Source organism: Bison bison, unplaced genomic scaffold (assembly GCF_000754665.1).
Source record: "Bison bison bison isolate TAMUID 2011002044 unplaced genomic scaffold, Bison_UMD1.0 scf7180017864472, whole genome shotgun sequence".
Classification (NCBI taxonomy): domain Eukaryota; kingdom Metazoa; phylum Chordata; class Mammalia; order Artiodactyla; family Bovidae; genus Bison; species Bison bison.
The window spans coordinates 13,852,504-13,875,993 of record NW_011495033.1 but is presented as its reverse complement, the minus strand read 5'-3'; the positions used below and the strand labels follow the sequence as shown (position 1 = coordinate 13,875,993).

The 23,490-nt window shown below is 36.9% G+C and overlaps 1 protein-coding gene and 1 pseudogene across 2 annotated transcripts in view; one reads left to right on the top strand and one right to left on the bottom strand.

Annotated features, from left to right (window-relative positions):
- The window catches only part of GDPD1 (glycerophosphodiester phosphodiesterase domain containing 1), a 50,668-nt gene extending 27,421 nt beyond the window's left edge, over positions 1-23,247 (top strand). Inside the window, exons 3-10 of one of the 2 annotated variants that reach the window (XM_010861618.1) lie at positions 3,263-3,398; positions 5,700-5,745; positions 11,136-11,254; positions 11,771-11,860; positions 15,135-15,268; positions 19,042-19,101; positions 20,758-20,809; positions 21,926-23,247. In XM_010861618.1, the coding sequence (XP_010859920.1) occupies positions 3,263-3,398; positions 5,700-5,745; positions 11,136-11,254; positions 11,771-11,860; positions 15,135-15,268; positions 19,042-19,101; positions 20,758-20,809; positions 21,926-22,048 (760 nt within the window). In that variant the 3' untranslated portion in view covers positions 22,049-23,247. The remainder of the gene's footprint in view (positions 1-3,262; positions 3,399-5,699; positions 5,746-11,135; positions 11,255-11,770; positions 11,861-15,134; positions 15,269-19,041; positions 19,102-20,757; positions 20,810-21,925) is intronic. The other variant, XM_010861619.1, reaches the window with a different exon arrangement.
- Positions 20,888-21,879, bottom strand: LOC105004087 (annotated as a pseudogene).
- Positions 23,248-23,490: the final 243 nt, after the last annotated feature.

Genomic DNA, 23,490 nt, shown 5'->3' with positions numbered 1-23,490 from the left:
AACCACAAGCTGGAATCAAGATTGCCGGGAGAAATATCAATAACCTCAGATATGCAGATGACACCACCCTTACGGTAGAAAGTGAAGAAGAACTAAAGAGACTCTTGATGAAAGTAAAAAAGGAGAGTGAAAAAGTTGGCTTAAAGCTCAACATTCAGAAAACTAAGATCATGGCATGCAGTCTCATCACTTCATGGCAAATAGATGGGGAAACAGTGGCTGACTTTATTTTTTTGGGCTCCAAAATCACTGCAGATGGTGATTGCAGCCATGAAATTAAAAGACGCTTACTCCTTGGAAGGAAAGTTATGACCAATCTAGACAGCATATTAAAAAGCAGAGACATTATTTTGTCAACAAAGGTCCATCTAGTCAAGGCTATGATTTTTCCAGTGGTCATGTATGGATGTGAGAGTTGGCCTATAAAGAAAGCTGAGCGCAGAAGAATTGATGTTTTTGAGCTGTGGTGTTGGAGAAGACTCTTGAGAATGCCTTGGACTGCAAGGAGATCCAACCAGTCCATCCTAAAGGAGATCAGTCCTGGGTGTTCGTTGGAGGGACTGATGTTGAAACTGAAACTCCAGTACCTTGGCCACCTGATGAGAAGAGATGACTCATTTGAAAAGACCCTGATGCTGGGAAAGATTGAGGGCAGGAGGAGAAGGGGACGACAGAGGATGAGATGGTTGGATGGCATCACGGACACAGTGGACATAGGTTTGGATGGACTCCAGGAGTTGGTGATGGACAGGGAGGCCTGGCGTGCTGGGGTTCATGGGGTCGCAAAGAGTTGGACACAACTGAGTGACTGAACTGAACTGAATGGGAGTGAAGTATTTTGATTACATTTCTCTAATGATTAGTGATATTGAGCATCTTTTCATGTGCTTATTGACACATCTTCTTTGCAGAATGTCTACTCATTTTTTACTCTGATTTTCTTGTTGTTTCATTTTAGGAGTTTTGTGTGTATTGTAGATGTTAATTCTTTATCAGATAGATAGGTGATTTTCCCATTCTGTGAGTTGCCTTTTGATGTGAGTTGTCTATTAATGTCCTTTGATGCACAAACTTTTAAAATTTTGAAGAAGCTCAATTTGTCTATTTTTAATTTTGTTGCCTGTGCTTTTGGTGTCATATCCAATAAGTCATTGCCAAGTCCAATTCAATGAAGCTTTTCCTGTATGTTTTCTTCTGAGTTTTTTTTTTTTTTTCCACTTTAGGTCTTACAGTTAGATCTTTGATTCATTTTTAGTTTATTTTTGGATATGGTTTTAGGTAAGAATTCAAATTCATTCTTTCACATTTAAATATCCAGTTTTCTCAACACCATTTGTTGAAATGACTGCCCTTTCCCTATTGAATAGTCTTTGCATCCTTGTCAAAAATCATTTGGCCATATCTGCGAAGATCTCTAGACTCTGTCTTCTCTTGGTCTGTATGTTGTCTCTATGCTAGTACCACATTGTTTTGAAGCTTTGTAGTTAAGTTTGAAATTAGAAAGTTTGAGTCTTCCAGCTTTGTTCTTTTTCAAGATTGTTTTGGCTATTTGAGCTTCCTTGAGCTTCCATATGAATTTTAGGATGGATTTTCTATTTCTGCAAAAAAATCATTGAAATTTTGATAGGAGTTGCATTAAATCTGTAGATCAATATAGTATTTATATCTTAACAATATTAAGTGTTCCAGTCTATGAACATGGGGTGTCTGTGTGTTTATTTATATCTTCTTTAATTTCTTTCAACAGTGTTTTGTAGTTTTCATTGTACAAGCTTTTCGCCTCTTTCAGCTCAGTTCAGTTCAGTCGCTCAGTTGTGTCCGACTCTTTGTGACCCCACAAATCGCAGCACACCAGGCTTCCCTGTCCATCACCAACTCCCGGAGTTCACTCAAACTCACGTCCATCGAGTCGGTGATGCCATCCAGCCATCTCATCCTCTGTCGTCCCCTTTTCCTCCTGCCCCCAATCCCTCCCAGCATCAGAGTCTTTTCCAATGAGTCAACTTTTCGCATGAGGTGGCCAAAGTACTGAAGTTTCAGCTTTAGCATCATTCCTTCCAAAGAAATCCCAGGGCTGATCTCCTTTAGGATGGACTGGTTGGATATCCTTGCAGTCCAAGGGACTCTCAAGAGTCTTCTCCAACACCATAGTTCAAAAGCATCAATTCTTCAGCGCTCAGCTTTCTTCACAGTCCAACTCTCACATCCATACATGACCACAGGAAAAACCATAGCCTTGACTAGACGGACCTTTGTTGGCAAAGTAATATCTCTGCTTTTGAATATGCTATCTAGGTTGGTCATAACTTCACCTCTTTAGTTAATTCCTAAATTTGTATTCTTTTTGATGCTGTTGTAAATGAAATTGTTTCATGATTTCTTTTTCAGATTTTCATTCTTAGTGTACAGAAATAAAAATGATTTTTGTGTTTTTGTTTTGTATTGAAATTTACTGGGTTTTTTTCGTTCTGACAGTAGTGTGTGGAACCTTTGTATCTACATATGAGACTTTGTCATCTGCAGATAGTGATAAATTTACTTCTTCTTTTCCAGTTTTTGTGCTTTTTTTTTTTTCCTTGCTTAATTTCCCCGATAGAGTTTCTGATCCTGTGCTGAATTCAAGTGGCTGAAGTGGGCATCCTTTTTTGTTCTTTAAGCTTTCATTTTATAGATGTGGAAATATAGGCCCAGAGAGGGGCATTTACTCACCCAAAGTTACACAGCAAGTTCATAGCGAAGTAGGAACTGGTACCCAAATCTCAACTTCTGGTCCACTGTCCTTTCCTTTATATTTGTGTTGTTGTTTAGTCACTAAGTCGTGTCCAACTTTTTTGAGACCCCATGAACTATAGCTCACCAGGCTCCTCTGTCCATGGGATTTCCCAGTCAAAAATACTGGAGTGGGTTGCCATTTCCTTCTCCATGGAATCTTCCCAACCCAGGGATCAAACATCCATCTCCTGCATTGGCAGGCAGGTTCTTTACCACTGAGCCACCAGGGAAGCCTTTTCTTTATTTTGGGTTGCCAAAATTAGGGATTGCTTGTTATGGAAAGGAGGCAACATCAGTCTCTTATTTATTCTATGTTCACTTAGAGTATTTTCATATCAGTTATTCATAATAAATAATAGTCTTGAGAAATTTTAGTATTATGGGGTTTTCTGCTATTTTGATGTCACTCTGATCTTTTTCATCTAATGTACGTAACTTAAATGTTTGCTTATGTTTCAGAATGTCATTATTTTTCTTTGTATTTCTTCAGCGCAGTTACAATTGGAACTGATATGTTGGAATTGGACTGCCATATCACAAAAGATGAGCAAGTTGTAGTGTCACATGATGAGAACCTAAAGAGATCAACAGGGATCAATGTAAACATCTCTGATCTCAAGTACTGTGTAAGTTAAATGCATGATAAACTAATAACTAATAGGCATTTTAATAAGATTTTTAAAAACACTAAGTGCCGGATAGCACTTCAGTAAATAAGAAAAAAAGTTAAAGATTAATGAATGTCAAAGGAAACTTAAAAAACTATTCTGACTTCCAGTGAGACTTTGTATTCATTACATACATTTGTGAAGACTTACTTTAATAAATATTTCAACGAAATTACCAAAGTCCTCAAATGTAAAGCTACTGAAGTTCAACTTGTTGCAAATATTCTACAATTTATTTGATTCAGATTATATATATGAACTAGTTTTAGTCGTCGGGAATAGGAAAAAACCCTTTAAAAATCTGATTTTAGTAGTTTATATGCTCATTATAGTAAACTGATAAATGGAAGAAAAACAAAGCTTAATTCTACCACCTGAAGAAAACTTCTGTCAACAGGAAGCTATCTTTGTATATACTCTGAATGTTTTTTACATGGTTGTGTTCTCATTGTGTATTATTTATATTGTATTTTTAAACACTTTAACATTATGGCATGACGTACATTTTTTTCCTTTTTTTTAATAGACTTTTATTCTTTAGAACAGTTATATCCGCACAAAACTAATCAGAATATGTAGAGATTTCCCAAATCCTTCCTGACCTAGCACAGGTACAGCCTCCCTCGACTATCAGCATCCTGCTCCATAGTGGCGCATTTCTTACACTGACACATCGTCACCACCCAGAGTTCATAGCTTGCATTAGGATTCACTCTCCATGTTGCATATTCTGCAGGCGTTGATATGACATACATGAAAATAACTTGTATCCACTAATATAATGTTATACAGCATAGTTTCCCTGTCCTAAAAATTCTCTGTGCTCTAGCTATTCATCCTTCCTGCTCCCCAGCCCCTGACAATGACTGGTCTTTTTATTGTCTCCATAGTTTTGTTTTTTCCAAAGTATCATATAGTTGGAATCATACAGTATTTAGCCTTTTCAGATTCTATGCTTATTTTTCATAAACATTTCAAATGACTGAAGTTATTATACTGAGTGGATATATTGTTATTTTTAACCATTCCAATTTGTTGGGTATTTGAATTAGTTCTGCTTTCACCATTAGGAATAACATTGCCCTGAACATCTATTTATATGTATGTAAAGATAAAGTTTTGTAAAGATAAAATTTTCTGTATATTTAAAATTATTTCCTGGTACTTCGCTGGTGGTCCAGTGGTTAAGACTTCAGCTTCCAATGCAGAGAGTGTGGGTTCAATCCCTGATTGGAAAGCTGGCATCCTACATGCCTTGCAGCCAAAAAAACTAATATTGAACCGATATTGTAACAAATCAATAAAGACTTTAAAAATAGTCCACATTTTTAAAAAAATTTTTTTAATAAAAAATTTATTTCACCAAATTAGTTCTCAGGCTTCCCTGGCAGCTCAGAGAGTAAAGAATCTCCTATAATGCAGGAGACCTGGGTTTGATCCCGAATTGGGAAGATCCCCTGGAGAAGGAAATGGCAACCCACTCTAGTGTACTTGCCTGGAGAATTCCATGGACAGAGGAGCCTGACAGGCTATAGTACATGGGGTTGCAGAGAGTCAGACATGACTGAGCGACTAACGCACACACACAAATTAACTTTCAGCAGGGAAATTATTGGATAAAAAATTAGGAATATTGTAGTTATGGGTTTTTTTGGCCATGTGACTTGTGAGATCCTAGTTCCCTGACCAGTGATTGAACCCAGGACCTCGAGGCAGAAACACAGAGTCCTAACCAGTGGGAGCACCAGGGAATCCCCGATAGTTTCTTAATATATATGGAAAGTTGCTGTTGCCAGCTTGGATTTTTAAAGTGTTTAAAAGACTTTTTCTATCTGATATTAAAAGAATTTCCATTTTGCCACACCCTTACCATTTGGGGCACTGTAATTAAACAAAGAATTTCCTGATTTGCTAGATTAAATTTTAATTAGCATTTCCTTATTAATGAGTTTGAAGATTTTTTCTTTATGATTTTTTTTCCCTTTGAATTGTCTGTTGCTGATATTTTTCTACTGAGATCTTTGTGTATTTATTATTGACAAATGGTTTGTATCAGTACAGATTTCCTGTAGGTCACGAAAGTCAGTAATTATACGGTCAATTTGCTGCCGGGGCTATTCTGCTAAAGAGTTTACTATATAAACATCTGTAGATTTCATTTTTGTCTTTTTCAAAGAAGCAAATCTTTATGTCTTAATGTAAGATGCTAAAATACGTTTTATTTTTTGAGAGTTAACTTTTTTCAATCATCTTTTAAAGGAACTCCCACCTTACCTTGGCAAACTGGATGTCTCATTTCAAAAAGGTAATAATTTACATTTGCAGACAAAATGCTTACACTAGCATATTCATTTATGAATATACTAAGTGTATTCATTTATGCTGAGAATTAGAAATACATGTGTAATAATTTATGATAAGAAGTGTTAACTAAAAGTCTTCCCTCAAAGCTTGTTTGTACAGGCCTACAAATCTGAAATCTTGATGATATCTAAACCTGAGATGATGATGCCCAAAGATTTATTAATGACTCATTCTATCTAAATTTAGTTCATTTAAGTCTGAATATTAATTATGAGAAACTCATATATTATTAGGGATACTTTGCACTTCTAAAGCTTCAAATTCTAGAATATTACTATAACTTGTAGTAAATAATCCATCATAAATAAGAAGAATGAAAAGAAATTAAAGGGACCCCTTTCAGATCCTTGCCGATTCTGTAATTTTTTCACTCTATGTTATTTAGCTACTCCATATTTTAAATCAGTAAAAGAATTCCGTTAGTCGAATAAACCATCCATTTCCTAGTCATCTTCATTTTCTAATCAACATAGTTGTTGTTGTTTTTATTTTGAGGGAACATTTCCCACAAAGAGACATGTCCCTTGGTCCAATGTGTTAGTTACATTAGGATGGAAAACACACCACCTCGAGTTAACAGGTGCTGAGCTCCCTTCCCTTGACAATCCAACCTCATGTTTTGAGTTGATTCACATGTAACTCAGGAAAACTGCATGATGTTCTTATCATGGTCCTTGGTGAAGCTTGCATATAGTTGAAACCTTGGTTAAATGTCAAGGATCTTGTTGATACTAATTTTCAAGAAGACCTGTAACCACTCTGTGAGCTAAACTTAAAATTGGCCAGTATAATTTCTCCTTGATTGAGAAACCTTGTTGTTGCTGTTGTTCAGTCACTAAGTCATGTCCAACTCTTTGCGACCCCGTGAAGAAACCTTAGAGAGCCAAATAAAAATCAGAAACCTGTTTGCTTGGGCTGTCTCTACAGGACGTTTCAATGTGATGTTTGTGGGGGGTTTTTTGACTTGGCCTTCCAAGTAAGTATCATTAAGCTTTTGCTCATTTGATGAAACACCTTTCATTCTTATAATTAGTAGGATTATAACTTGCAGAGCTGTTCAGTACTGGTGTCAGTTGTGGACTTGGAAAAGTTAAGAAAATTTCCTAAGTGAAGTTTTTCCCAAGTTTTCCTTTGTAGAGAGCAAAGCCAAAGCCTCACAAAGTTTATAAGATGCTTTAAGAAAAAAAAAAATTTGTTCCCCTGGTTTTATATATCCCAAATAAGTCATAAAACTTTTGAATGGGAAGAGACCTTTGAAATCATCTAACCCTGTCTCCTCTTGTTACAGAAAGTAAACTGAATCCTAAATGTGTAAATTTCCTTGATTAAGGTCATATAATAAGAAAATGACAGACCTGGGACTTGAAACTAGGTCTTCTCCTTACCAGGCCAGTGTTCAGCTATCTATACTGCCCCTGTAGCTACAGAGTCTCTTCAAATCGCATGTTAGTAGCAATGCCATGTACTCTCAGATTTAATGATTAACAATAATTATCCTTCATTCATATTGTATTCAAGTAATATCATAATTAGCTTAAAGGCTGTGCCTCACACGTGAGGTTTTTTGTATTTGAAACAGACATATATGGTAGTGTAAAAACTTGACTCAGATTAGGCAGAAAGTTGTTCAGTTTTTTTCCTCTTCTGTTCCCCTGCTGGAACTGTTGTTTTCTTCAAGTACTGGAGGAAGGGAGAGAAAGCAAAAGGGAGAGAGGGAATCAACTCTCAGAGGAATACAGATTTTAGGCCTCTTGCTTTCTTTGTGGTTCACAACTTAAGTGAGGAAGAATTGAGTGTTTTCTTTTTACAGGTGCTTTGATGTACCACAGGCTACATTAAAAAGTAAACTTAAAGAAGGAACATGAAAATGTGTTAACTAAAGGGTTTATTTTTATCTGTCATGCTTACTTGAAAATAACCTCTTTTCCATAAAAATTACATAGTTTGGATCTAGATTTGACTGTAGTGATCTGTTTGAAAGTTCTAGTATGCTCCAGAGCCATTTCATGTGTTCCATCCACCAGCACGTCCTATGGCACACTCTGAATGTAGTGTTCATGTTTTCATGTTATTTTCCTCTTTCCCTTTTGGTAGTATTGCCCCGCTAGTTATTCTCTGCCTGAACAATATTGGGTACACACTTCTTCCTCCAACTCTTTATTCTGTGCTGACTGAGTCATCTAATTTAAATATCTTCATATCACGTTAGCACACATTCTCTTAGCACGTTTTCATTTCCTTGTTTCCCTCCCACTATTTGATTCAACATTATTCTTATTGTGTAATGTGTCATGTTGCTTTTCCAAAGTTAGTTTTGTCTGACCTTTTTCCAAGTTGAGCCTTGCGTACACCTTACTTAGGTGTGAATAGCTATTGTCTATGGTAATTCTTTCGACTGCAAAATTAATTTTTCCACATTGAATAAGCTAACAAAAATTTAGCTAGAATGGCGTTGCCTAAATATAGCTTTCTATACTGATAGAAATGTCCTACATTTGTACTGTATGATACAATAGTCAATAGCCACATGTGACTGTTGAGTACTTGAAATGTGGTTAGTATACCCAAGTAACTGAATTTTAAATTTTATTTCATGTTATTTATTTATTTATTGCCACACCATGCAGCATGGGGGAATCTTAGTTCCCGAACCCACGCCACCTGTAATAAAACGGCAGAATTTTTAACCACTGGGCCACCAGGGAAGTTCCCTATTTCATCTTAATTTAAATAGCCCCATGTGGCCAGTGGCTGCCATATTGGACTGTACAAATAGTACATCACGTTCAGACTTTTTAAATTATAAGTAACAGAGACCAGTTTATAGGACCATATCCTAGAGAGGATCATAATTAAACATTATGGGATCCTTGGGCACATAAAAGGACTCTTTTGCTTTATTCCATCGTTCTGCTTCTCTTGGGTCTTCTTTTACTATAGATGGATTTGGGGCATGTGGCAGGAATGTGATCACTGACAACTATAAATTCACATCCTGCCTGTACTGTGACCCCTGCCTGTACTGTGACCTTACTTATGAAAGGTTCTAGAGAAAGGCACTGATTGGCTAGACTTGGATCATGTGTCCATCTTGAACTAGTCATGTAGATAAAGGGACAGGCTGTTATGATTGGACAGGCTGTTATGATTGGGCAGACCTAGGTCATTTGCCTACTTGTGAGAGTGAGTGGGGAGAAGGCCTGTTTTTGACAACCCAATCAGAACAATTTAGAATGCAGCAGATGCAATTTTCCTAGGGAAGGAAGGTGGCTGGTTAGATAAAAACTATAGCTAAATTTTTGTATATTAACATAATTAATTTTTATAGTTCAGTTCTGTAGTCTAAGTCCAAACTCTTTGAGTTATCAGTACTAGAAATCCATCTGAAAATAGTTTAAGAGAAGTTTACAAGAATAATTTATTGTTTTCTCATAACTAAAAAGTCTAGAGGTTATATGCCTTCAAACATAAATGATTCCAGTTGCTCAAGCAATAATTTGTCTGTGTCTTATTTCCATTTCTTTATTCCATTTTCATCATGTTAGCTTTGTTCTCAAGCACATCTTCTTCACATAAAAATGGACCTCTGATAAGTTCAAAAGTACAGGATCCGTTTTAGGCAACATCTCCTGTGGTCCATATTTTTATGCTTGAAAGGTTATGTGCTTTCTCTGTGTCTGGGAGACAAAGCCAAATGATTAACAGTCCCATCAGAATGAACCAGAGCCCCATCTGAATTATAAGGCATAGTAAAAAGGCAGTAAGAATAGAACACAGAATAGACAAATGATAACATATTTTTTCTTTTTTTTAATTTTCCCATTCCCATGCTGCTTTTCACACGAGCCTGTGTTTTAAAAAGTTTTAGAACTTAGACTCAAATTACTTTTTTTGATATGCTTGTTTGTTTTGGTTTGCTGTACAATAAGGATGAAATAAAGGATCTTTGACAATTTTGTTATTCATGCATTAGTGGAATTGAAGTTTCAGATGGAAGGGGAAATTTTATAATAGTTATATAGTATGTATAGTATATTATATAAGTAATTAGAGCAAATGGAACTAAGGAAAGAATAAAATAACCCTCAGAAAATAAAAAGAATGATTAAAAATCCTCTTCTAATTTTTTGTGACTCAGTTTTCTTTAAATAACTGCATTGATATAATTCTTCAACCCATTACTGAATTAGTATGCATTTCCCTTGCCTAACCATATTATTCACAGTCTGAAAAACTTACTGATGATATCATAGCAAAACTTTAGAAACAACCTCAGTTTCCAGTAGTAAGGTCTAGGGGAGGAAAAATTTTTTCTTCTATTCTTTTAGTTTCTCATCTAGACTCTGTAACAAAAAAGATTAACATGAGAAAAACAGAAGTTTACTAATGTGTATGTGTCATGGAGGAAACTCAGGGATGAATACTCAAAGGTATGGCTAGAATTTGAGTTTATATAGCATCTTAAACAAGCAAACAAAATCCAGTAAATTTTCAGAGAAGTGACAAGACAAAGGAAAAAAGGACTTTGAATGTCTAGAGTGGCAAATGGTGGGAGGGTAAATATGGGGGGTTGATGGAAGATAAAGACTAATCAGTAGTTTGTTATATCGAGTCCTTTGGTGCTGATAAGGGTCGAGGGTTGTTGCTTATTTTTTGCACAATTTAGTCTTGTTTTTAGGCAGATGGAGGATGGGCATAGAGAACTTTTCTTGTATCTGCTTCTTCTCAATTGCCTCTGCTTCAGAAGATTCCTTATGCCAAAATGGCATATTTTGGAGTGACAGATTATGTTATCCTTCAAGGAGACTGGTTAAATTTTAAACCCTTAAATTTATTTAAAATAATAACTGCAGGATAGGATCCGTGGATTCTATCAATGTAAATATCATGGTTATGATATCATACTACAGTTTTGCTAAAGGTTACCATTGGGAAATCTGGGTAAACCCTGCATAAATCTCTATATTGTTTCTTAAAACTACATGTGAATCTACAGTTATCTCAAAAAGTATAATGGAAAACTTTTCATCGTAATCATAAATACAGTATACTAGCATTTATTTTTACTTATGTGAAAAGATCAAGTTAAAACCTGAAGGGACACTATATTATAACATCATTAGATTATGTATAGGGAAAAAAGAGGAGAGAAAGTACACCAAATGGTCTCAGTGGTTGTATCTAACTTGTTGGATTTCTAGATGATTTTTCTTTTCTTCTTTATACTTTGCATCATTTTGTAAATGTCCTGTTATGACTGCATACTCTTAACTTTCTAATCATCAAAAAAGTGATCTTTTAAAAATACATTTAAAAATCTTGCTTTCTCAGCATGCCAATGTGAAGGAAAAGATAACCGAATTCCATTACTGAAGGAAGTTTTTGAGGCCTTTCCTAACACTCCCATTAACATCGATATCAAAGTCAACAACAATTTGCTGATTAAGAAGGTACTTAAGGCATTGCTTCCTCTGAGCGTGTTGCAATCCGATTTCACGAGCTAAATACGGCTAGTGCAGGTGCCTGCATAGATTGATAATGTTCAAGGAAATGTGATACTCTAGGGACCAGCATTGTTTTAAATACTACCCTGGTAGAAGAGATCACTCTACTGTAGGAAAGCCTGTTTTCAGAGTGACTTGTCATGTCTCAGTCACTGAGATAAGCGTGAGCTCCTGTGAACCCCCATGGCTGTGGCATTTATGTAATTAACTTCTTCCAGTTTCACTTGTTTCATTTGTACTTAGTTTATGTCCAGTTACTAAACAGTTGTATTCTGTTAGATAAATCATATAGTGGTAGATGTAATTTCTTGTACTTTATGAAATAATCTGAATTTAATGATCAGTTCTTTGAAAATTTTATACTATGCACCAGCAGATAGTTGTAATCCATTTTATAAGTAAAATCATGTAAGTGGATTTACAAAGAGTCACATGAATAAAATTTTGAATTTTCACATGTAGGTTTCGGAATTGGTGAAGCAGTACAGACGAGAACACATAACAGTGTGGGGTAACGCCAGCTATGAAATTGTAGAAAAGTGCTACAAAGAGGTAAGCTTCAAAAACAATACAGAATGAAAAAAAAAAGATACAGAATGATCTGTCTTTGTTGTTGTTATATGTCTATAAAAGTTAAGTAATTATAGCCATAATTTTTTAAAAATATCTTATTTCATATAGCCTTGTTACAAAGACAGATAGTATTGGATGGAAGCAGCTAACCAGAAGTTTACTAATAGACATAATGAATTTATAGATAGTAGGTTTAGTAGATAATGGACCTTGCAATTAAGTTCACTATGATTGGACTGGCTCACAGAATTATTATTTTCACATGATAATATTAGTTGTTTGCCAACATGTTATTCATTTTATTATGTATATATGTGTGTCTTTTAGTGTCTGGTTTTTGTTAGGTAAGCAAAATTTTTTTGCATAATTTTGAATGAAGGAAAGTATTTAGTCCTTCAACTTTACAACTCAAGCTTTTCTTTACATTACTTCCCAAATAGAGTTAAATCATGGTTATCAGGTTCAATCCAGTTCAGTTCAGTCGCTCAGTCGTGTCTGACTCTTTGCAACCCCATGGACTACAGCACACCAGGCCTCCCTGTCCACCACCAACTCCCAGAGTTTACTCAAACTCATGTCCATTGAGTCGGTGATGCCATCCAACCATCTCATCCTCTGTCGTCCCCTTCTCCTTCAATCTTTCGCAGCATCAGGGTCTTTTCAAATGAGTCAGCTCTTCTCATCAGGTGGCCAAAGTATTGGAATTTCAGCTTCAACATCAGTCCTTCCAATGAATATTCAGGACTGATTTCCTTTAGGATGGACAGTATGAAAAGATTATCAGGTAGTATTTTGAATTACAGCCATCCACCAATTGAAATGCTTCTGTTTGAAGAAAATATATCTATAAAAATTGGATGTATTTTGAAATGGTATACTAAGCCTCTACAAGAAAATTTAGCTCATAGTCAGCTAAGAGGATTTGAAATACAAACAGTTAAAAAATCTTAAGCATTGAAGATTCTCTTTCAGAATACAAGTGATGATGCAGTAGGAATATCATAACACAAGGTACAGTTCTGAAATACAAAAAATTCTTTTGAAAAGGCCTTCCTTCCTGGCAAAGAAGGAAAGCATAGATCCAAAATCAGCACCATTATAATTAAAAGTACAATCAAAAGTAATGAGGTTCTCATTAAGGCAAGTAATAAGTTTTATTTATCTGTGTACAAAAGGACAGAACAGAATAATCAATGGGCTGAGTGACTTCAGATCCCCAAGAATATAGAACTGAGACAAAAGCAAGATAATATACTGGAGACTTCATGACCTGCTGATCTTTTTGTGTGTGTGTTAGTTGCTCAGTCGTATCTGACTCTGCGACCCTATGGACTGTAACTGGCCAGGCTCCTCTGTCCATGGGATTCTCAAGGCAAAAATACTGGAATGGGTTGCTGTTGCCTTCTCCAGGGGATCCTCCCAACCCAGGGATTGAACCTGCGTCTCCTGTATGGCAGACAGATTCCTCTCCATCTGAGCCACCAAAGAAGCCCCTTTTTACATCAATTTTTTCAATTTTTTTTTTCAAATTAAAAACAGTGATAATAGCAAATGCTGGAGAAGATGAGGAGAAACTGCATCTCACATGCATTGCTAGTGGGAATGTAAAATAAAATAGCCACTCTTAATTAAATGAGTAGTTTCTTAGAAAACCAAACATACATTTAGCATATTAATCATCAATCTTACTCCTGGGCATTTATCTCAGTAAAGTGAAAATGGTGCACATGAAATTTTTTAATTAAGGAGGTAGCAGGAGGGAATTCTCTGTTGTGATGGAGCAGTTCTGTGTCTTGACTGGTGGTGATTACACATATCTATACATGGATTACAGCTGCATCTGACTATACACATGCACAAATGAACACTAAGTTTTTTTTTTTTTTTTTTTTTTGAACACAAGTTTTAAAAACATTGAAAACTGAGTAAGGTTGACAGTCTAACAGTAATATATCACTGTCAATTCCTGGTTTTGGTACATCTGGTTACAGATGGGGCAGCTGAGTTAAGAATAAATTGGACTCTAGTATATTCTTACAACTTCCTGTGAGTTTATAATTATTTCAAAATAACATGTTCACTTTTGGCCCAGAATCAACAGAACATTCCCTTTGATTCACGTATTTTTCTAGACATCTCTGGACTTCCGTCATTTTAGAATTTAAAAACTCCCAAGATTTCAGCAGTAATTTTCAAACACCTAAGGAAGAATGTCTAAACAATAATTGTCATTTGTACTATGAACATGCTTATGTAATTCATGCATCTTTTATAATTCTTAAATTACGATGTATAAGAATTTCATATTAGCTCTTTAATTCCCAGATGCTAGAAGCTAAAAATATAAAAGAAGGGGAGGATGGTGGAATGAATTGGGAGACTGGGACTGACATATATTTGCTACTATGTATAAGATAGGTAACTAAGAAGAACCTACTGTATAGCACAGGGAACTCTACTCAGTGCTCTGTGATGACCTAAATGGGAAAGAAATCTAAAAAAGAGTGGATGGAGACTTCCCTGGTGGTAGTCCAGTGGCTAAGACGCCATACTCCCACTGCAGGGGTCTGGGTTTAGTCTCTGGTCAGAGAACTGGATCCCGCATGCCACAAAAAACATCCCCTGTATCACAGCTAAGTAGCTGATAAATATATATTTTTAAGTGACTGAATATTAAATAAAATATGTTTTTGCGTGATTTTTTTCAATATATTTTATACAGAAACATTCAAATGTATTAAAATTTTTATTTGTTTTAAAGATAGACATGGGGGATCTGGGGGAGGGGAATATGGGGATTTGTTTAATATTAGTATAGAGTTTCAGTTTTGCAAGATGAAAACGTGAATATTTGTAACACTATTAACATATATCTGTATCATATCCTATTTTAAAAATATGTATAGTTATTGAGTATGTAGAAGGTTACTGAATATTTCATATCATTATTTCTTTATCTCATTCCATTAAATCTGATATGTTTAATCTCTGGTGATAAAGACTAGCACCAACAGACAGGACTGGTGCTGCAGAAGCGGAGAGTGGAGAATGGAGAAACTTGAGTATCGGTTTATACTGTAGGACTCCAGCATAGATCCTGACCCGTTTGTCGAGGACCAGTCATTTCTAAGTGTGGTGTATTTGGAAGTGGATGTTGATGATTTAGGGAATACTTTAAACAGATGTCAAGATACAGTCTTGGGAAATTTTGAAGGTTGTGCAATAATCCTCTGATATTGTTTGTGTCTTTTAGAATTCGGAAATTCCTATACTCTTCAGTTTACAACGTGTGCTGCTCGTTCTTGGCCTGTTCTTCACTGGCCTCTTGCCCTTTGTGCCCATTCGAGAACAGTTTTTTGAAATCCCAATGCCTTCTATCATATTGAAGTAAGTGATTACCCTGTTTTCATCAGTTAGCAATTACTGGAAAACTAAGACAAAGACTTAGAAAGATTGAAGATGGGAGGAGAAGGGGACGACAGAGGGATGAGGTGTTTGGATGGCATCACCGACTCAGTGTCCATCACCAACTCCCAGAGCTTGCGCAAACTCATGTCGATCGAGTTGGTATGCCATCCAACCATCTCATCCTCTGTTGTCCCCTTTTCCTCCTGCCTTCAACCTTTCCCAGCATCTGGGTCTTTTCCAGTGAGTCAGTTCGGCCCATCAGGTGACCAAAGGATTGAAGCTTCAGCTTCAGCATCAGTCCTTCCAAAGAATATTCAGGACTGATTTCCTTAAGATTGACTGGTTTGATCTCCTTGTAGTCCAAGGGATTCTCGGATACTTCATAATTGTGTAACTTCTCTACTGGGTATAAAGCCTTGCTTTTTACACACTAATTTACTGTTAATACGAAGGTAAAAATGTATAAAACACTTAGAGCGTTGCCTGGCAAAAAATAAACCCTCAATAAATGATAGCTTTTATCGTTAAATTATCTTTATCATTTTTATTTAACAAAGATCTTCATCTCACATGCTTAGAATGTCATTCCTAGCTGTAAATTTCTCTGGAGCTTCTGGGGAGATCATTTAAATGTGGTTTCACCTGCATGAGAACTTTTTTCATCCCCACAGAACTATAAAAAATCAAGCTGAACATACAGCAATCATTAGAAAATATCAGTAAGAAAAAGAAGTTGGTCAGCACTCTTGTACTCAGCATCTGTGTTTCATGCTTGTCTTCCAGTTTGAGTTTGTTAGTTATGTGTATGCTTATTTTATCTATTCCTGATTACAATAGTATTTATTAGCAATTTCTGTAGCTGTTTCTTAGATGAAACAACAGAAATTGCTTCTTGTCTACAAATAAACTATTTTCATTTGCTAAATTAAAACAGTTCCTAGCCATTTATCCCTAAACTACTTCGCTTTCCTCTGGTCTAGAATGGCCTGTTGTGCTCTCGAGATCATCTGCAGGTGTTCCTTTTAGAAGGAAATGTTATTAAATTACAGATGTGAACAGATTTCATAGGATTAATTTTTTTCTTTAAAAAGTGATTATGGATTAAGACAGTGGTAGAATATTGTTTGTATATTTTTTTAATGAAAGACAGTGGATACTTCCTAAGGCAATGTAATAGTTTGTGTTTAATGAGGTAATTAATATTTCAAGTTTTTTAATTCTTGGGATTCCTGAAATTGCGATTAGAACTTTTTACCTCAGGTAGAGTTAGGAGAATAGAAGGAGTTTATTTAGAAAGTTTCAAATAAAAACTGAAAAGAGAAAAAATTAATTTAAGGACTCCATTGCTGGTCCAGTGGTTAAGAACCCGTCTGCCAAGGCAGGGGACATGGATTTGATCCTGGGTGGGGAAGATTCCAACATTCCAAGGAGCAGCTAAGCCCATGAACCACGACTACTGGGCCCACGTGTCATAACTGCTGAAGCCCGCATGCCTAGAGCCCTGTGCTCTGCAACAAGAGGAGCCACTACAACGAGAAGCCCACCTGCCTAGAGCCCTGTGCTCTGCAACAAGAGGAGCCACTACAACGAGAAGCCCACCTGCCTAGAGCCCTGTGCTCTGCAACAAGAGGAGCCACTGCAACGAGAAGCCCACATGCCTAGAGCCCTGTGCTCTGCAACAAGAGGAGCCACCGCAACGAGAAGTCCGCATACCTAGAGCCCTGTGCTCTGCAACAAGAGGAGCCACCGCAACGAGAAGCCCGCATACCTAGAGCCCTGTGCTCTGCAACAAGAGGAGCCACTACAACGAGAAGCCCACCTGCCTAGAGCCCTGTGCTCTGCAACAAGAGGAGCCACTACAACGAGAAGCCCACCTGCCTAGAGCCCTGTGCTCTGCAACAAGAGGAGCCACTGCAACGAGAAGCCCACATGCCTAGAGCCCTGTGCTCTGCAACAAGAGGAGCCACCGCAACGAGAAGTCCGCATACCTAGAGCCCTGTGCTCTGCAACAAGAGGAGCCACTGCAACGAGAAGGCCGCATGCCACAACTAGAGAGTAGTCCCTGCTTGCAGCAACTGGAGAAAGCCTGTGCACAGCGATGAAGACCCAGCACAGCCAAAAATTTAAAGATAAATTTTAAAATAAATAATAAATTTAAAAAAAAGAATTTAAGTTGGGAGACTCAGAATAATCCTAAGAGTGTAGATAAAAGGAGTTAGAAAGGAAACAAGAATCAAGATCTGGGGAGAATGAAAATCACTGTGCACTATAACTCCAAAAGAGGCTGAACAGTCTTCACAGTAGAAAGACTTAACTAGTCAGAGAAGCCTCTGGGCACAGCCCAAAGTTAATGACACAGCTGATGCTCTCAGCATCAGAGAGGCTGAAGGAACTCATTGTAGGTCTGAAAGTCAAGTGTACTCTTTCAGTAGGAAACATGTCTTAAAAGGATGCACCTAGGTCTTCAAACATTGAAAGTGAAAGGAAAAAAGTGTTTTTAGGGTTTTTTTTTTTAATCTCATTTTTAACCCCAAATATCTTTTAGTACATAGTGAAGTTTGGCTATGTGTTTACATCTACTGCATACAGAATTACAGCAAAGGCAAGAGAAAGAGGCCTCACCAAAAAAGGAAGAAACATGGGTTCTGGGTACCCGGGATCTCCAGAAAGATAACTTTTAAGTTTTAAACTTTGAAGAGTGTAGCAAAAAGTTAGCTTGAAATCATGAAAATAGAGAATCCAAATGGGCTTTGTTCTAATTTAATTTTGTCCTTTCCCAGATTTTAAGATAGGACACTGAAAGATGAACTCCCCAGGTCGGTAGGTGCCCAATATGCTACTGGAGATCAGTGGAGAAATAACTCCAGGAAGAATGAAGAGACAGAGCCAAAGCAAAAACAACACCCAGTTGTGGATGTGACTGGTGATGAAAGCAAGGTCCGATGCTGTAAAGAGCAATGTTGCATAGGAACATGGAATGTTAGGTCCATGAATCAAGAAAAATTGGAAGTGGTCAAATAGGAGATGGCCAGAGTGAACATCAACATTTTAGGACTCAGTGAACTAAAATGGACTGGAATGAGTGACTAACTCAGATACAGCCATGAAATTAAAAGACGCTTGCTCCTTAGAAGAGAAGTTATGACCAACCTAGACAGTATATTAAAAAGCAGAGACATTGCTTTGCCAACAAAGGTCTGTCTAGTCAAAGCTATGGTTTTTCCAGTAGTCATGTATGGATGTGAGAGTTGGACTATAAAGAAAGCTGATGCCAAAGAATTGATCCGTTTGAGCTGTGGTGTTGGAGAAGACTCTTGAGAGTCTCTTGCACTGTAAGGAGATCCAACCAGTCCATCCTAAAGGAAATCAGTCCTGAATATTCATTGGAAGGACTGATGCTGAAGCTGAAACTCCAGTCCTTTGGCCATCTGATGCGAAGAGCTGACTCATTGGAAAAGACCCTAATGCTGGGAAGGATTGATGGTGGGAGAAAGGGACGACAGAGGATGAGATGGTTGGATGGCATTACCAACTCGATGGACGTGAGTTTGAGTGAACTCCGTGAGTTGGTGGTGGACAGGGAAGGCTGGAGTGCTGCAGTCCATGGGGATGCAGAGTCAGACACGACTGAGCCACCGCACTGAACTGAAGCATATACCAAGTACAATCAAGGCACTGATTTTTGTTCTTGAACTTGTTTTATCACACTGATATATTCCTGTGTTTCTAATTTAAATTTTATTTTCCCTCAGGCTGAAAGAACCACACACCATGTCCAGAAGTCAGAAGTTTCTCATCTGGCTTTCTGATATGTAAGAATTTTAGTTTCTTGATATACATATTATTGTTTTAACTCTTAAATATGATGCTTATAATCTAGAGCAGACTCTCTATGTGTAATTTGTAACCAGGATGAGTTGAACATTGTACAAATGGATGTGTATAAATCATTTAGAACTAGCTTAATTACTAGTCATGAAACCTTAGGAGGAATTGGGAGATAATCTCATCAAACTCAGGAGAAAACTGAGCACCTGGCTACCCAAAGTTAAATGATTTACGTGGCGTGTCAGTAGCAGACCTGGGATGTATACCCGTCCCCTGCTACTTACTCACTGTTTCCACTAGCCTGCACTCAACAACATGGTGAGAAGAAGCGTGTACAGCAACACAACACATGTGAGAGTGTAGATTGACTAATGGCGCATTTCTAAGGAAGAGCTACACTGAGACTTAACAGCAGGATGGAAGCCCCACCTGTACAGTGGGCATCCACTTTAGAGAAAATGCCTTAAAGTCTAAGACATGTTGAGTGTAATTTTAGGTAAAACCTACCTCCGTATTGCTTTAAAATGGAACCTTGAAAACAAATAAAATACACTGGAACCTTGGTCCAGCGGCTAAGACTCCATGCTCCTTTGCAGCACAGAGGGACTGGGCTCATGCCTGGTCAGGGCACCAGATCCCACAAGCCGCAACTAAGGGGTCACAACTAGAAAACCCTACAGGCCACAGCTAAGACCCAACACGGCCAAAGGAAAAAGAAAGTGGAACCTTGAATGCCTTGAATGCTTAAATAATAGTCGTAAATCACAACCATTTTTTTTCCTTAGCTCCTCTTTCAGAGTTTGAAAACTAGTTTTATCTTTTCTCTGTGCCACAGGGTTTATTCTTTTTTGCTTTATTCCTGATGTCATTTGTAGTTTTTAAAGATGCTGTTTTGTTTTGTTTTGTTTTTTGGCCCTGCCACATGGCATGCAGGATCTTAGTTCCCCAACCAGGGATTGAACCTATGCCCCCTAACCACTGGACCACCAGGAAATTCCCAAGGATGCATTTTAGCTGGTGTTAAATGCATATGGTTTTTCATTTCTGCTACTTAATCATTCTAATAGACTAAACAGAATAGAAATAATATGTATAACTTTTCAGTACAAAAAGCTTTCATCTTGCTCAAGTGACTTGTATTCTAAAAGTTCACTTTTTAAGTTATTTGGAGCTGAAAAAAAAAACTTTTTTTTCTTTATAAAGGATAGCGTAATTAATGAACATTACGTTTCTAAGATAACTCACAAAAGACTAATTCACTTTGTAAATGGACTGTGACTGTATAGAATTTGACCCACGTTCACTGCCTTATTTTGATTTGGGAAGTTAGGAACACAGACTCCCTAGTTCTTTCTCACTCAGTACGGCGCCAGCAGGAGAAGTGAGGAAGCCTGGTCTCCATTGAGCTGCTTCAGGAAGAGTGGCAGCAAAGAGCAGAAAGGAGATCCAGCAGTTAAGATATAAACCCATCCACAACAGCTATTACTGCTTGAGGCCGTCCCTTGCTTCTAGCGCTGAAACATCAGGATTAAATCCAAGTAGGGATTAGAAACTCTAAACTGACTGAATTAGAATTGAGGACTAATTGTAGTCCTTCCTTAGGACTGAGTACCTAAATCTTTTATGCTTTTCTTTTCTAGTTTACTAATGAGAAAAGCTCTGTTTGACCACCTCACTGCCCGAGGCATTCAAGTAAGTTTTTGTAATGATGCATTCTAGAAAGAGCATAGTTTACCAGTTCAATACAAGTTTAGAGGGCAGTAACTTCTGACTAATTTGATTTGGTCCTAACTCTGCTGCTTTTACTGGTTCTCATATGAAGACCTTAAGCTCTGCCTTATAGTTAACAAGATAGTATTGGTGTTTCAGTAGCTAGAGTTCACCGAGGTACGTGAGCTCAGCTAGGTAGGTGAGAACTGAAGCCAGAGGGTGGGATAGTCATATTTAGTGAGCAAAGTGGGATTTGTTTAAAGGGCTCAATGATTTCTTAAAATTGCAGAGTTTTTTGTTTTTGGCTTTTATTTGCTGCTGCTGCTGCTTTCTTGCTTTCTTTCTTTCTTTTGCAGCATTTATTCCGAGGCCATAAGTTATTTATTTCTTCAGTTTTTCCCTGGGTATCTTTTTCTTCTGTACAAGCTCCTCTTCTGGGTTAGGAACAATCATCTGTTCTTTTTCAGTAAGGGTCATCTCAGTGGGGCAGGGAGAGCTCATGTCTGGGCTGATCTGACCATGAGCTCTGTAAGTCCTACCCACGCCTTGGGAGATTTGCTCACCAGAATGTGCTCAGTGACCAGAGAATCTGTCTACATCTAGAGTCCACATCTAAGCCTTTAAGTTCAGCGTGACTCTCTGCATTTTTGCGCATGTGCAGTAAAAATGCAGCAGTCTTTTTGGGCCCCTGACCCGGTGTCCAGCCCCGCTGTTTGGCCTGCGCATACCCAGCACCTCCACCATTGTAATGATGGAATGGCACGCATGTTGCTTCTGTAAAGTGACATCCTTCAAATACTTGGTGGTTTTCCAGATATGCATACCCTTAATGGGCTGGGCAGTTTCACAAGTGTTCTTAAAGGGAGCGTGAAGATTTGAACCTCTTGATTTACATGATTTTGTGGAGTTTTCTGGGTTAAGTGATTGTCGGACCGTTTTTAGAGGTCACCTCAGACCACTTACCAGAAAAACTTTAAATTGCACATTATTAAAAGGTTGTTTCTAAGTGTACTGAGATTGTAGTGGATGCATGCTAACATAAAGATAATTTGCTGTTTTAACATTTCTTCTTATACTTCTCGTTTTTCTAATTTTCAGGTGTACGTTTGGGTATTAAATGAAGAGCAGGAATACAAAAGAGCCTTTGATTTGGGAGCAACTGGGGTGATGACAGACTATCCAACAAAGCTTAAGGATTTTTTACATAATTTTTCAGACTAGAAAAGGATGTACTCAGAAGCATTTGAAGAAAACATGAAAAGACCTAAGAAAAAATGTTTTCATTATTTCCCTAAGCCATTTCCAGAATGGTAAAAGGTTTAATCAGTTAAGTGTTTATTACCTCATTTTTAAGCCTGTCTGAGAATGTAGAAACTATATATTGTATATTTATTTTAAACAATATTGCATATTTTACATTTGTAAATAGTTTGTTTAGAAAGATAATTGTTTATGAGATGTAAGTAGAAGATTATTGATCAAGATTTCTGTATTTGATGCAGTATTCTACTATCATAAGTAATTCTGAAATCAAAGGCTGTTGGATAAATTTGAAATTAGCCTTCACTGGAATAAGATCAACTAGTTAGTAAGACAGAATTATTGAGGGTCATTACAGCTATTCAGGTTGTCTCATTATTTCTAGGTACACCTTAGTTACAGGGGAAAAATGTTGTGGAAAGAGAGCTTGGAAATCAGTGATGTAATTATCTGACAAGTTGTACATTGTTAACAGAGGCAGACTCAAAGAAATAACTGAAAGTTTGTTAAATGATCAGAAATAAAATCTGTAGACTGAATTCGAATTTCTTGATTGTTGTCAATAGGGACATTCTATTTGGAATCTTTTTCAGGTGTGTAACAATTGCTGCTGTATTTCTTTTTTTTGGTAAAAATTAAAATTGGACTTAATAATTGTAAATTAAGATGCTAATAGTCAGATTTTTGTTTTCTCTAACGAAATGTACATTTTCCATTGTTAGCAATGACCAACTGTCTGGGCCTACATCTAGATTTTAAATAACATCTTGAGTCTTAATAATCAGAACAAACTGATGAAAGTGCATATCATTGTGTCTAATACTTATAGGATAAACCACCTGCTCCTGATCTTTAAGAATTTATTCTTCAGAGTATTAAGTGGGAATAGAATTTCTCAAAGCATTAGACATCACTTTCTCAGATTTTCTAGTGTGACTTCATGTAAATCTGTTTATCATCTTTTTGACTTATTTTCATTGTCTCTTTGGAAGGTAAATATAACCTGGAACAATAAGCATCTTAGACCTAGATTCCACCTCTCATTTGGACTTTGCCAGCTAACAGTTATGAAGGATAATCATACTGTCCCACCTGTCCCTGGATGACATAAGTAACATTTCTTTTTTGTTTAAACTGAAATAAAAATTTCAAGAACAAAAGAATTTATTGGTGTTTTCTTTTTTGCCGTTATAATTCCAAATATGCTTTATAATTTTTTTCCAGAATTTAATGAGGTGGTAAATTGATAATATAAGTAAACACACCTAAGACTTCTCGCTCATATAAGGAAAATAAAATATGGAAACACTTTTATGGTAAATTGCCTCTTGGCATTTGAATAAATAACTTGGGCAGGTAATCCATTAAATCTGTCATTTTCACTTTCACTTATATAATGTATG